General features: G+C 43.3%; 2 gene segments (V, D, J or C); both read right to left on the bottom strand.

Annotated features, from left to right (window-relative positions):
* The window catches only part of LOC128584904 (probable non-functional immunoglobulin lambda variable 1-50), a 685263-nt gene that overhangs the window by 252206 nt on the left and 417078 nt on the right, over window positions 1–15979 (bottom strand).
* On the bottom strand, window positions 15407–15952 carry LOC128583443 (Ig lambda-2 chain V region-like). The segment is given in 2 exon segments: window positions 15407–15780; window positions 15885–15952. Coding segments are annotated over 2 exon segments (420 nt in total).

Raw genomic sequence — 15979 nt, 5'->3', positions numbered from 1 at the left:
CTTATACTCCTTACTAGTTATAAGATCGAAATAAGAACAGTTGGCAATATGCATGCAATAAGCCTGCTGCTGACACAAGAGCCTTTTTTTCTTTTTTCTTTTCTTTTCTAGAGACAGTCTCATTTTATTGCCCTCAGAAGAGTGCCATGACCTCACAGTTCACAGCAACCTCCAATTCCTGGGCTTAGGCGATTCTCTTGCCTCAGGCGCCTGCCACAAGGCACAGCTATTTTTTGCTGCAGCTTGGCCGGGGCTGGGTTTGAACCCGCCACACTCGGTATATGTGGCCAGCGCCTTACCCACTGAGCCACAGGTGCCGCCCCTGACACGAGAGTCTTAGCTTTAGTGCAAGGATTGACAAAACTATGGCCTTTATGGTAAAAGTTTAAATTACTGAAGCATTGTTAGAGAGCCAGAAAATCATGTGCACCCTGCAGATTCTTAAATATTTGCTATTTGCTGCCCCTATTCTAGATCATGAGTTATGAGTTTGACTCATCTGTACATTGCTCTGCATTCCTGCTGGTGGGCTAGTGGTGTAGAAGTACTTTTTATGTGAGTGGGAGAGAGCTGTATATAATTCCTTGATCCTGCCCAGTGATAAAGAGCCCAAAGCGGTAAAAAAGATGACATGTTTAGAAAATGACAAAAGGGTGTGTTTATGTGTGTGTATAAATATGCCGAAGTCTCCATATCTTTTTTCCATGTTTTTTGATGAGTGGGATTTTGTGCTCCTTAAAAATAGAAGAAAATGTATTAGTTATCTATTGCTACATAACAAATTACCACCAAATTAATAGCTTAAATAAACACTGTCTCACAGTCCCTGGGTGTCAGGAATACAGATTACTTAAGTTTTCTGGCTCAACCCTGACTGCCCAAAATTGCTGTCACCTGAAGGCTTGACTGGGGTGGAGTTGCTTCTTTTTTTTTTGAGGCAGAGTCTGTGTCACCCTTGGTAGAGTGCCATGTTATCGTAGCTCACAGCAACCTCAAACTCTTAGACTCAAGCGATCCTCTTGGCTCAACCTCCCAAGTAGCTGGGACCACAGGTGCCCACCACAATGCCCAGCTCTTTTTAGACTGTGTCTCACTCTGGCTCAGGCTGGTCTCGAATTTATAAGCTCAGGCAATCTGCTTGCCTCGGCCTTCCAGAGTGCTCGGATTACAGGAGTGAGCCACCATTGACCGGCCAGTTAGATGAGTTTTTTTTGGAAAAAATATTTGCCAGTAAACTCTTCATCTAGTAGCTTCATCTAGTTCCCTGTGGATTTGGGTTCTGTTTTTCCCAGACCCACGTTCTCCCAAAAGAATGCAAAAGGATCACTCCAGAGGTTGGTCTGAAATGGCCGTGAACCTGGACTTAGAAGTCTAGACCATGGTGCGGAAGTGCAGAGGACCCGCAGCTGTGACTGGACTCTCTAATTCCTTCATGCTCTCCTCACCTCTTTGGATAAACAGGTATTCATGTGATACATGATGCAGATCTGAGTCTTTTTTTTTTTTTGAGTCTTACTATGTCGCCGCCATCTGTAGAGTGGGTAGAGTGCTGTGGCGTCACAGCTCACAACAACCTCCAACTCTTGGGCTTAAGCGATCCTCTTGCCTCCGCCTCCCAAGTAGCTGGGACTACAGGTACCCGCCACAAGGCCTGACTATTTATTTTATTATTTTTTTTTTTTTTAGTAGGCCCTGGCCTTGTTTGAACCCACCAGCCCAGGTGCATGTGGCCAGCGCCCTAACCACTGTGCTACGGTCACCGAGCCGCCTAGATCTGGGCCTTTTAGCTCTCAACTCTGCCTATTCTGCTCCTTGTCCCAGGGAGCAGTTCTGTTGTCACGGGAGGCTTGGGGTGGCTGTGAGACCTGGGTTTGCTCTGTGGGAGGAAACAGCTGCTGGACCTATCAGCAAGTGTCCAGGGTACATTACATTCGGACCACCTGAATTTCCTTCAGGGTTTGGAGAAGATTCCTAGCGCCCCCTGTGGTTTCTTTGGACTGAGGATTGTGGTACCCCTCTCATTAACTTTTGACATTTCCACTGTATTTCTCAGGCCAACTTGCATTCACTGCTTGTGTCTTTGGTCAGGGCTGTTTGTACTTCCTCCTGTATTTATTATGGAAAACCCACAGCTTGTGTGTATTTTAATTCCCATGTTTCCTGGTTCTAACTGTTTATCTTGGTGGTTTGAATGACAAAACACTTTGTCATTCAAAGTGTTTGACCCTCACTTTGATTAAACTGCTAGTTAATGATGAGAATTATTTACATAATTTGCTTTACAGTACCTTAAATAGAAAATACAGACACAGCCAAAGACTGACTGTACCACTACAGCACAGACATTAGGCTCTGGGGAGACTGAGGTAGGAAGGGAAATGTGCCAGCCTCAGCAAGAGTAACGCCCCATCTCTACTAAAAATAGAAAAACAATCTGGACATTGTGGCTGCACCTGTAGTCCCAGCTGCTCGGGAGGCTGAGGCAAGAGGATCACTTGAGTCCAAGAGTTTGAGGTTGCTGTGAGCTGTGATGTCACAGCCCTCTACTCAGGGGACAGAGTGAGACTGCCTCAAAAAAAAAAAGGGGGGTGGGGTATGTGGATCACTTAAAATCTGAGAAGCACACATTATAAACAGCTATGTCCTGAATCAGGACAACAGTCATCCCTCCTAAAGATGCTTATTGACAGGAGACATAAGTGCCTTTTTTTTTTTTTTTTTTTGCAGTTTTTGGCCGGGGCCAGGTTTGAACCTTTCACCTCCAGTATATGGGGCCAGCGCCCTACTCCTTTGAGCCACAGGTGCCACCCCCAACATTAGCGCTTTTAATGAAGCTTTCTGTTAAGTTCTGTGCCTTAGTAGCTTTTGGGGTGAACATGAGATCCTGGTTTGTGGATTATTCTATTATCTATTGTTTTGGCAGACACAACTTTGTGAGACTATACCTTTGTGAGCAGGTCAGTTGATCAGGTTTCATATACAGGGTAAAAAAGGCATCTTTTCTGGGATGTGCATGAACTTTATGCACTGTGGGGGATTTCAGTATAAGTACAAAGCAAGAACTGCCCACACTTTGAGACTTGAGAAATCTGTGAGTTGACTCCTTATTATAATTTATTATTTGCATTTAATTTCTAACCATAGCTCTGTGGTAAGAGAATGAGATCTGCAAACACTTTTGCCTGCTTGTTTAGAACCAGAAGTTTCAGCTTAGGAGTTTTTTTTTTTTTTAAGAGAGAGAGTCTCACTTTGTTGCCCTCAGTAGAGTGCTGTGGCGTCACAGCTCACAGCAACCTCCACCTCTTGGGCTTAGGTGATTCACTTGCCTTAGCCTCCCACGTAGCTGGGACCACAGGCACTCACCATAACACCTGGCCATTTTTTGTTGCAGATTGGCTGGGGCCGGGTTTGAACCTGCCACTCTTGGTGTATGGGGCCAGTGCCCTACTCACTGAGCCACAGGCACTGCCCCAGGTTAGGATTTTTTACAAGGAAAAAACTTGCTATATCACTATAAGTAATTTGAACAAAGTCAACAACATGCAGTTCATAATAAGAGAAGCATGTAGAATCCCTGCAATACTATGAAGTGAGGCACTTCCAGGTTCCTTGGCCTGTTAGGATGCTTGAGTTCTACCACTGAGCTACACGTGCTGAGCCACTAGGTACATTTTTAAAAATTTGCTATCCTGATTGTTAGGTCTAGGCTAAAGTAGAAAAATACCAGTTAACTCCAGACAAATTCCTGGGCTACAAGCCCTCAACAAAATGGAGTAAGTCTGATTCACTCCCAAGATAGATGGGAAAGTGCTCACTAACTTCTTGCTTGACTAACTCCTGGGCCTGGGTAACAAATGACTAACTTTTAGACAATACCAGGTGGAGAGAATGCTGGGACAAAGATGTATGGAGGAAAAGCACTGGAACTAAGATGTATGGGGAAATACTAAAACAAAGATGTGTGACGTATGGCTAACCGCAAAATTCTGCTTCTGTACAATGCTTGCTTGCTACCCTACCCAGATGCACTTGGACAGACTGCGTGCCAACTAGGATGCAGACCAAGCCTTAAACACCTGACTCCTTAAGCACTAGGGGCTACTCTCAGAAACCCCATGTTGGGACACTGAGGCAGTCACCGGCTGGCTCTTCAGTAAAAAGACTGTGCTGTAAATTTGGGTTGTTTGGCACTGTGGTCTCTGTGGAACTCCTGGACATAAAATTTGGAGGCCCCAGTGAGCTTCTCTAGACGCTGGCACTGCTGATCCTCATCCAGCCTCCAAGACAGGCTGTGGTCCCTCTGAGGGGAGGCAGTGCCTGGAAACATTCCATGGCCCCTGGAGGACCCAGTGCCCTCAGAAGATCGGCTGACCGTCACCCCTAAATTCACCTGTGAGTCCACATCCGGAGGTAAGCTGTTTCAACATCTATTTTTGGCTAATGTCTGCAGACATTTAATGTAACTATTGTGTTCATTTTTTGTTGTGCTAATTTGTTGTTATGGACTGTTGTGGAAATATGTAACTGTTGTATTTGTTTGTTGTGAATTGTGTAGGGACCTTAGGGACCTCGGAGGGAAGGCCAAAGGGACAGAAGCTTTGGACAGGAACCCCGGAATGCTGGGCTATCTGCCTGTCAGAGGCTCTCAGAGGCATGTGTTGGTAATGCAACCTGTTGCTAGAAACACAGGAAAGTCCGGTGGGGAACTTCTGCCCTGTCGAAGACCTTAGGGCATTAAGGCTGCCAAGACACTGGCACTTTGGCCTTGGGCCTCAGAGAAATTGGGGTGCAGATGGCAGGTGACAAGGGACTTTGATTTCTAACCTCCAGTGTTATGCCTGAGGTTAGTCCTATAAACCTATAAGATAGAAACCTCAGACTCCCAGGCTATCAGCCTGTCAGAAACAGGAACCCTGGGTTACTGAGCTATTGGCCTGTGGAAGGGGCTCCAAAAACTGGGATGCCAGTGGGGGCCCTGGCCTTAAATGCACAATGTAGATTCATATACTTTTGTTTATTTGTATTCTATGTTGTTTGTCTAGTTAACATATTATGCTCTGTTGCCAGCCTTTGGTGTGGGCTGGCCACCTACAGGTTTCTTTGATCCCCTCTTATGCTGACAGGGTTGGAAAGCAGTCACACAGGAAAACCTGGCCACCCTGACATTGATATATGAACAGAGTTAGTGAATAACCCCCCATCTCGGCTCTGTGCCTGTTCTCCACATCTAGAAACTACAGCTTTAGACCTGTCCTTTCCGCCTGTTAGTCCCTCTGGTCTGGGTCCCCGGTTTAAGTCCTTCTCGTATGGATCCCTGGGCTGGGTCCCTCTGGTTTGAGTCCCTGGATTGAGTCCCTATAGTTAATCTAGTTAATTTCTCTGCTTATCAGTTTAGTTTTTATTGGTCCATTGTGGGGCTGTCATTGTGCCTTTTTGTGCTTCTCTGTGCTTCACAGATGCTTTTGGTTCTTTTTTAAAATAAGTTCCTCCTGTTCGAAGGGAAATACCCCACTGGGTTATTTATTAAGACATTTTAAAGATATTTTCTCTACAAGTAAGAGTGACAAAAATCAGGTTTCTAAAGAATATTTTTAGCTATCTCACTTCTCAGAAAAAAAAAAAAAAGTCCACAGGCTGCCAATTGGGCCACATAGGAAGTATTCCCCCAAACCAGTGAGACTTTTAAAACCCCAATTGTGTTAAACATTAAATCTGTGCCAAAGAACTGTCCCTTTGAAACAGTGACTCTCAACCTTCCTAATGCCGCGACGCTTTAATATAGTTCCTGTGGGTTGCCGCCCACAGGTTGAGAATCGCTGCTTTAAAACCTCCCAGCAATTGGTTTAAAAAAAGGAAGGTTGAGATTGTGTACACGTAAGTGGTTAAAGACGACTGAAACAATAACAAGGATCTAAAAATAGATCTGCCATTCAATCCTGTAATCCCCCTAGTGGGCATATACCCAGAAGACCAAAAATCACACCATAACAAAGATATTTGTATCAGAATATTTATTGCAGCCCTATTCATAATTGCTAAGTCATGGAAAAAGCCCAAGTGCCCATCGATCCACGAATGGATCAATAAATTGTGGTATATGTACACCATGGAATATTATGCAGCCTTAAAAAAAGATGGAGACTTTACCTCTTTCATGTTTACATGGATGGAGCTGGAACATATTCTTCTTAGTAAAGTGTCTCAAGAATGGAAGAAAAAGTACCCAATGTACTCACCCTTATTATGAAACTAATGTAGGACCTTCACATGAAACCTATAACCCAGTTACAACCTAAGAATAGGGAGAAAGGGGAAAGGGAGGGGAGGGAGGGGGGAGGGAGGGGGAAGGAGGTGGATTAATGGGATTACACCTGCGGTGCATCTTACAAGGGTATATGTGAATCCTAGTAAATGTGGAATGTAAAGGTCCTAGCAAAATAACTAAGAAAATGCTACAAAAGCTATGTTAACTAATGTGATGAAAATGTGTCAAACGATATATGAACCAAGTGTATGGTGCCCCATGATCATACTAATGTACACAGCTATGGTTTAATAAAAAAAAAAAAACAATAGGTGGGCTTTCGCCCCCGCACCCTTCACAGGGTGAAACGATTATGTGAATGGCCCCTGTCTGTAGCTCGGTTTTTATCCCAGCTGAAACTTGTCAGTAGTTTATCTGAGGGAAGAGAAAGGAAAACAGAGAGAAACCCACCCTGCTGAAAACTGTACTGAAGCATTAAAAAAAAAAAGACCTTTGATTGTTCAAGCAACTATAGTTTCCTTTAACTAATGTGATGAAAATGTGTCAAATGATCTATGAACCAAGTGTATGGTGCCCCACGATCATACTAATGTACACAGCTATGGTTTAATAAAAATAAATAAATAAATAAAAATAAAAAAAATTAGTTTTGAGCCTGTTATTAAAATCCAAATGTTTAAAAATTATGAAACTGCCACCTCTGTAATATTTCTAAGATTACTAGATTCAAATGTAAACTTATCTAGAGAATATAGTTTGCAGGGTGCAGCCCACCTGTGCCTAAAGATAAATTCTGAAAAAGAAAGCAAGAGTCAAATTTCTAAGTTCACCTGAGCCTAAAAATGAGAAAGATCCCTATCTAGCCCTAAACGAGAAAATCCTGTATTGATATTATATTCTATAAACTCCCTCATTTGTAAAATGTAGTAGTTTAGTTTAAATTGTTTGAGAAATTGAATCTTTGTCAAAAAAAGAGACTCTTTTTTGCAGTTTTCCCCAGGGCTGGGCTCAAACCCACCACCCCTGGTAGATGGGCCTGGCGCCCTACCTTTGAGGCACAGGCACCACCACCCCAAAAAGAGATTCTTGCCTTTTAAACTTTCTAATTGTCAGTCTGGTATACTGCGGTCTTGTTTTGTAAAAAACGAGTTTGTGAAAGTGAAAGTAAACAGAAAAATGAAAACTCATAAAAGAAAATTTATGAAGAAATTTACCTATGATCTAGTTAACTATGTATTGTCTTATATATATATATTTTTTTTTTTTAATTTCTTATTTTTTGCAGTTTTAGCCAGGGCTGGGCTTGAATCCGCTACCCCTGGTATATGAGGCCGGCGCCCTACTCCTTGAGCCACAGGCGCCGCTGTCTTTAAAATAATTTAACTTGTAATCTTACTTAAAGAAATATTTTAAACCTTTAATATTTGACACACCTTCCAAAGTCAAACTCTCAATTTAGTCCTTTTGAAATATTAAAACCATTAAAAACCTGACAAGGACAAATTAGGCTTATTTGACTTATTAAAAATATATAGAAAACATTGTCAAATATAAAATGGTGATTAATTTTGTGTAAGTTATGATTATATATATCTTCCTATATTATAAAACATTGATCTGTCCTAACATATAAGACATTGGTCTCTCTTAACATAATGTCAGTAATAATTTTAATTCATCTAAAAAAAAAAAGGAAAAAAGGAAAGTGGTTTTGGTAATTGGCTGAGTCCAAAGTTTATCCTAAAAAAAGAAAAAAAAGAAATATTAATATTATAAGAAATATAATATTATCTGACAAATGCTCTCAAATTCAAAATCCTGATGTCTTTGAAAATTAAGTACCTAGAACTTGATTGAAAAATTAACATAGTTATGAGTGTTGCTAACCTAATTTCAAACAAAACAGAAATCAATTACATGAAACTGAGTTAATTTGTTATGGCTTTTTGTTTGAAATATTGTTGATTCTTTTTGTGTTCTTTTTTCTAGAAGTTAAGAAAACCATTTTCTATCTTTTAAGCTATTTGTAGCTTTTCAAGCTATTTATGTGCTTATGAGCAGAATTTGAAACATGTATTTTCTCTCTCTCCTTGACTTCTACAGATTTTGAAAGCCATTTGTAAGTATTCTTAGTTTCTGACAATACAGCTATTTGCATAAGTTCGATAAGAATCTGTTTTGTTCTCTAGGACATGATGAAGACACTGATTATTCTGCCAAGGCTTTGGCTGGAATAGCATTTCCAGAGGTGTCCAGACTGCGTTAAGGAATTCAGGTTGACTTTATAAGGCCAATAAAAAAAAAAAGCCCTTTGAAAAACTGGCCAAATACTCATCAATAACGTTTCCTGATCTGTGGTAATTAACAAAGGTCACTTTTTAGGGTGGTGCCTGTGGCTTAAGGAGTAGGGCGCTGGTCCCATATGCTGGAGGTGGCAGGTTCAAACCCAGCCCCGGCCAAAAACCACAAAAAAAAAAAAAAACAAAGGTCACTTTTTAACAGGTCTAGGAATTGAAGTGTACTTGGGGACCTCAGAAAGAGAGAAATTTACCCAACGCATACAGGTATCTAATGGCACAGATGAAACCTGGGCTCATGGAAGGCTTCAGTCTAACCTGAAAGTTCCTTATAGAAGGTTCCAGCAAAGCCAATTTAAAAAAGAGCTAAATAGCTAATAATTAATCATTCTTACTGCACTTTATGCAAATAATTAGGCCCAGTACACTGACAGTACAGTTTATTTTGGTAACCAAGTTAGTCCTGGTATAATTTGTCTTTAGTAAAGAGAAAAATTGCAGAGAGAAATGATTCAAAAAAGGATGTGGCCCACCTGTATTAAATCCCAGCCTTATCTTTATGAGTTGTAATGTCAATTCACAAAATAAAACATAACTATTTTACTAAACTACTCTGTTAAATGAAATTAAGAAACTGGCCAAGAAGTATAGAATTGTATACAGTAATTATATTTACTCTGAAGCCTTAATAGTCAACAAAGGTCACCTACTGGCCACACTAGAAAATTTCTACAGCATTAAATGTTAACAATTCTGTAAAAACTCTTAAACTGGGCGGCGCCTGTGGCTCAGTGAGTGGGGCGCCGGCCCCATATGCAGAGGGTGATGGGTTCAAACCCAGCCCCAGGCAAACTGCAACAAAAAGATAGCTGGGCGTTGTGGCGGGCGCCTATGTCCCAGCTGCTTGGGAGGCTGAGGCAGGAGAATCACGTAGGCCCAAGAGTTGGAGGTTGCTGTGAGCCGTGTGACGCCACTGCACTCTACCCGAGGGCAGTACAGTGAGACTCTGTCTCTACAAAAAAAAAAAAAAAAAAAAAAAAAACTCACCATGCTCATGGATGGGAAGAATCAACATTGTTAAAATGTCCATACTTCCCAAAGCAATCTACCTATTCAATGCCATTCCTATCAAAATACCAACATCATACTTTCAAGATTTGGAAAAAATGATTCTGCGTTTTGTATGGAACTGGAAAAAACCCCGTATAGCTAAGGCAGTTCTCTGTAATAAAAATAAAGCTGGGGGCATCAGCATACCAGATTTTAGTCTATACTACAAAGCCATAGTGCTCAAGACAGCATGGTACTGGCACAAAAACAGAGACATAGACACTTGGAATCGAATGGAAAACCAAGAAATGAAACTAACATCTTACAACCACCTAATCTTTGATAAACCTAACAAGAACATAGCTTGGGGGAAAGACTCCCTATTCAATAAATGGTGTTGGGAGAACTGGATGTCTACATGTAAAAGACTGAAACTGGACCCACACCTTTCCCCACTCACAAAAATTGATTCAAGATGGATAAAGGACTTAAACTTAAGGCATGAAACAATAAAAATCCTCCAAGAAAGCATAGGAAAAACACTGGAAGATATTGGCCTGGGGAAAGACTTCATGAAGAAGACTGCCATGGCAATTGCAACAACAACAAAAATAAACAAATGGGACTTCATTAAACTGAAAAGCTTCTGTACAGCTAAGGAGACAATAACCAAAGCAAAGAGACAACCTACACAATGGGAAAGGATATTTGCATATTTTCAATCAGACAAAAGCTTGATAACTAGGATCTATAGAGAACTCAAATTAATCCACATGAAAAAAGCCAACAATCCCTTATATCAATGGGCAAGAGACATGAATAGAACTTTCTCTAAAGACGACAGACGAATGGCTAACAAACACATGAAAAAATGTTCATCATCTCTATATATTAGAGAAATGCAAATCAAAACAACCCTGAGATATCATCTAACCCCAGTGAGAATGGCCCACATCACAAAATCTCAAAACTGCAGATGCTGGCGTGGATGTGGAGAGAAGGGAACACTTTTACACTGCTGGTGGGACTGCAAACTAGTACAACCTTTCTGGAAGGAAGTATGGAGAAGCCTGAAAGCACTCAAGCTAGACCTCCCATTTGATCCTGCAATCCCATTACTGGGCATCTACCCAGAAGGAAAGAAATCCTTTTATCATAAGGACACTTGTACTAGACTGTTTATTGCAGCTCAATTCACAGTCGCCAAAATGTGGAAACAGCCTAAATGCCCACCAACCCAGGAATGGATTAACAAGCTGTGGTATATGTATACCATGGAATACTATTCAGCCATTAAAAAAAATGGAGACTTTACATCCTTCGTATTAACCTGGATGGACGTGGAAGATATTATTCTTAGTAAAGCATCACAAGAATGGAGAAGCATGAATCCTATGTACTCAATTTTGATATGAGGACAATTAATGACAATTATGGTTATGGGGGGGGAAACAGAAAGAGGGAAGGAGGGAGGTGGGTGGGGCCTTGGTGTGTGTCACACTTTATGGGGGCAAGACATGATTGCAAGAGGGACTTTACCTAACAATTGCAATCAGTGTAACCTGGCTTATTGTACCCTCAATGAATCCCCAACAATAAAAAAAATAAATAAATAAATAAAAAAAAAAAAAGAATATTAAAAAAAAAAAAAAAAAAAAAAAAAAAAAAACTCTTAAACTATGTATTATCTTAAAAATTATGCTAAATTTATAAATAAAAATACTTATGTTCTCATTATATAAACCTTAGCCTCAAAATCCAGAACTTATAAATGTTTGTAAATAACTGTTAAATAGTTTCATACTCTTTAACATGTTTTGTTTGTTTGTTTGTTTGTTTGTTTTTTGTAGAGACAGTCTCATTGTACCACCCTCGGTAGAGTGCCGTGGCCTCACACGGCTCACAGCAACCTCCAGCTCTTGGGCTTACGTGATTCTCTTGCCTCAGCCTCCCGAATAGCTGGGACTACAGGCACCCGCCACAGCACCCAGCTATTTTTTTGTTGCAATTTGGCCAGGGCTGGGTTTGAACCCTCCACCCTCGGTATATGGGGCCGGCGCCCTACTCACTGAGCCACAGGCGCTGCCCACTAAATAGTTTCATACTCTTAAAACGATCAACATGCTCTGCTCCAGCCACATACTGGAAGCTGACTGGTCCATGCATGGCTGAAGCCTGAGGAAACTCCTCATGAGAATTATCTACTTTAGGAAAAGAGGAAAAAACATAATCTATGTACCCACACCACTCCTCCTCCTCCTGGCAGTAGGCCCTTGCATTTTGAATGTTAAAAAGTGAATGAGCGTTGTCAAACTTATGGTAATTAAAAATCAATATAACCCTGTACCCAACCTTGTACCCACCACTGGGTCAATGATTTGACCCCCAAGAGAGAAAAAAGGGGGGAGTTGTTAGGTCTAGGCTAAAGTAGAAAAATACCAGTTAACTTCTGACAAATTCCTGGGCCAGAAGCCCTCAAGAAAATGGAGTAAGTCTGGTTCACTCCCAAGACAGATGGGAAAGTACTCACTAACTTCTTGCTTGACTAACTCCTGGGCCTGGGAAACAAACCAACTAACCTTTAGACAATACCAGGTGGAGAGAATGCTGGGACAAAGATGCATGGAGGAAAAGCACTGGAACTAAGATGTATGGGAAAATACTAAAATAAAGATGTGTGACGTATGGCTGGCTAACTGCAAAATTCTGCTTCTGTACAATGCTTACTGGCTGCATCCCCAACCAGGATGCAGACCAAGCCCTAAACACCTGACTCCGTAAGCACTCGGGGCTGCTCTCAGAAACCCCATGTTGGGACACTGACGCAGTTGCCGACCAGCTCTTCAATAAAAGGACTCAGCTGTAAATTTGGCTTGTTTGGCAGTGTGGTCTCTAGGGAACTCCTGGGCACAAAACTGATCGTATACAAAGCTTCTATTTTATTACATATAAAATGTATTTCAATAAATTGTCTAAAATTTAAAATTAAAACTAATAGAAAAAAACACACCTGCATCAAGTATTTCCCAATTAGCCAGGAACACTCTTGTTTATGCTGACTTTACTGGTATAATTCTTAGGTATGTCCTCAATAAATATTTGCCAAATGAATAAATTGATGAGGATGATAAATATCTTCAGTCATTGGAAGTTAAGAGGCTTTTATTTTTTACATTAGAGTAAAATGGAAAATTATCTACATATTCACCCTAAAGGGAATATTTAAATATGTTGGGGTGTATCCATTTGACATAGCTTTGAAAACTCTGTTTGAAGAATATTCATTGAGAATGTAAAACAGGCCAGGTGCAGGGGCTCACACCTGTAATCCTAGCACTCTGGGAAGCTGAGGTAGGTAGATTGCTTGAGCTCAGAAGTTTGAGACCAGCCTGAGCAAGAGTGAGACTCCATCCCTATTAAAAATTGAAAAAATAGCCAGGCAGGCAGGGGGTTGGGTGGGGGGTGCCTGTAGTCTCAGCTACTTGGGAGGAAGGCTGAGGCAAGGGGGTCTCCTGAGCCCAGGAATTTGAGGTTGCTGTGAGCTGTGATGACCCCACAGCACTCTACCCAGGGTGACAGAGTGAGACTCATTCTCAAAAAAAGAAAAAATAAGAGAGACTGTAAAACAGTCTCTGAGCCTAATAAGCAAATAAATCAGGATAGCGGTATCCATCTTTTTCTTTCTTTCTTTTTTGACACAGAGTCTCACTTTGTCACCTTCAGTAAAGTGCCATGGTGTTATAGCTCACAGCAACCTCAAATTCTCGGGCTCAAGTGATTCTCTTGCCTCAGCCTCAAGAGTAGCTAGGACTACAAGCTCCCACCACAACGCCCGGCTATTTTTAGAGACAAAGTCTTGGTCTCGGTCTGGCTCAGGCAATCTACCTGCCTCGGCCTCCCAAGTGCTGGCATTACAGGTGTGAGCCACCGCATCTGGCAGCTCCTTCAGGTCTTGCATGGTCTCCTTCTCAGTCTGGATGCCCTCTGTTCCTGCCAGACTCCTGGCTGTCCCTGTGGCCAGATCCCCCAGATCCCTAGCTGCCCTTGAAGCTGGTGGAGCAGGAAGTGGAGATCTGGGAACTTGAGCCCCTGGCACCTGCATAGACACTGACCGTGCTACTGGCAGGCCAGACAGGGACTGGTGGAGAGGGCAGTGGAGCGAGCCGTGACGGTCATGATGTCTTAGGAGGAAGACAAGAGGACAAGACTCAGGGTTAAGTTTGGGCTGTGAGTTAGGATTCAGAGTTGCCCAGCTGGGTGTCTCTGGCTCAAGACAGCTCAGTTAGTTGCAGACAGGCTGTCAGCAAGAGTTAACATACCTCTGAAGGCTTGGCTGGGGTGGGAGGATGGTCTTACAAGCTCATTCACATGACAGTTGGCAGGTCTTGGCTCCTCCTCAATAGTGCTTCTGCACCAAGTTGTCCTGGGACTGAGTATGCACCTCCCCTCCTGCCCCAGGGCAAGCAGTCAAGAGAAAGCAACCCAGGCAGACCAGTCTTCAAGTCCTAATCTCAGGAGGGATGCCTGTGTTAAATACTCTACCTGTCAGAACCCAGTCATTATACAGATAGGTTGGTCTTGGTATATTGGCTCCCATGGTGCGGAGTTCTTCACAGCAGGCTGGGACCATTAACTTAAGTCTGCTGGTAGCAAAATCAAGTGATCTCCAAATACTTTACATGTAGACCAAGCGATCATATTTTCAGTCTTGTAGAGCTGCCCATGGCACGGCGCTCAGTTCTGTGAGGAAAGCACTGTGACCCAGCCTGCTGCTGCCCCTCTTAGCTCCCTGACCCAGAGGTTCCTGGCTGTGCTACCAGGTGACAGCTCCTAGACTCACAAAGCCCTTCTCCCCAGAAACTTCCCTTTCCTCCACTCTTGCTGGGTCGTGGCTCTGTGCTGCTGTCTCTGGAAGGTCTCTGGCTGAGAGAAACTTCCCCTCTTTCCAGCCTCTGCAAGGGCAGCCCATAGAAAGCTGCCTGCGTGTTTCTGCCCTCTCCTACTCACACCTTTTCCTAATCAGCCCCTAGTCTTTGCAGTCACTCAGGACAGCCCATCTCTGGGTGGGGCCTACAGGGGACAGGCGTGTGGGGAGGTGGAGTTATCGGGGCATCTTACTGGCTGCCTACCACAGATCACTCTCTGGCTCCCAAAGATTCATCTCCCTCTCAGAAGCCATGATACCAGAATTTCATCTTCAGTAGCTTCTTGGTCTCCGGTGATTCAAAGAATGAATCTGTGGACCACAGATCAGTGGTAAGACAGGATTTATTTACAGAAAAGAATACAAAAACATCAAAGCTCCTGGCAGAGACAGAAAACCCAAGTCAGGAGAGAAAATCTCCCTCTCTCTCTGTCTCCAGGCTCTTTGTCCAGGGGTAAATAAAGTCGCATGGGGCCCTCTGTAGTTACATTTAGCTGTCTGGGTGGCAAGTGAATGGCTATAATCTCTTTCATTCTCAGGCCTAGGAAATTTCCGTGAAATTGACGAGACCTAAGAAATGGGGGTTTCCTGTTCAGCCACAAGTGCAAGGGGAGGGAAACCTAAGGTGCTGATGTCTCCCCAGCAGTTGTCTGGCCCCTCCATCTACTGGAGCCTCCTGTGGGCCCCCCTGCTTACCCTCCAGCCAGCTGGTTCCTCTGCCCACTGCCACCGCACCAACACCGCCAAGGCAGAGGCAGCAGGCTGGGGAGGCAGCTCCACTGAGCTGGCTGGGGCGCCACCTATGCTGTATCAACCGGACATATTTGCTAGGACTTATGTTCATCTTTGTACACAAGGACAGGGCAGTGCTCAGGAGCATAGGGTGAGGCCGAGGCTGGGTGATTTGGTCTCACTTCCCCGTTGGCATCTGTCACTGTGGAAATGGTTGCTGTACCACAGGGCACAGTAATACTCGGCCTCATCCACAGGCTGGGCCCCCATGATGGTGAGGGCAGCCTTGTCTCCGAGCAGGGAGCCTGAGAAGCGGGCAGGGATGCCTGGGTTCCGGTTGCTGCCATCATATATCAAACCCCGGGGTGACTGGCAGGGCTTCTGTTGGACCCAGTGGGCATAGTTGCTGGTGGTCACGGCCCCAGTGCTGGAGCCACAGGTGAGTGTGACCGTCCCTCCAGGATTTGTGGACAGGGAAGTTTCCTGAGTCACCACAGCCTGGGAAGTGGCTCCTGAAAATGGGGAGTGTTGGGGGGGACCAAATGTTCAGGAGAAAAGGCAGCACGAAGGTTCAGAGTCGTTTTCCCCATGCCCAGCCCAGAAAGTCCCCCCTGACCTGTGCAGTGAGCCAGAAATGTGAGCAGGAGAGGAGCCCAGGCCATGGTGTAGACGGTCCAGGGCTGAGCTGTGCAGGACTGTTCCACACAGAGT

The sequence above is a fragment of the Nycticebus coucang genome, chromosome 4 (genome assembly GCF_027406575.1).
Source record: "Nycticebus coucang isolate mNycCou1 chromosome 4, mNycCou1.pri, whole genome shotgun sequence".
Classification (NCBI taxonomy): domain Eukaryota; kingdom Metazoa; phylum Chordata; class Mammalia; order Primates; family Lorisidae; genus Nycticebus; species Nycticebus coucang.
This window is presented reverse-complemented; position numbering and strand designations above follow the sequence as displayed.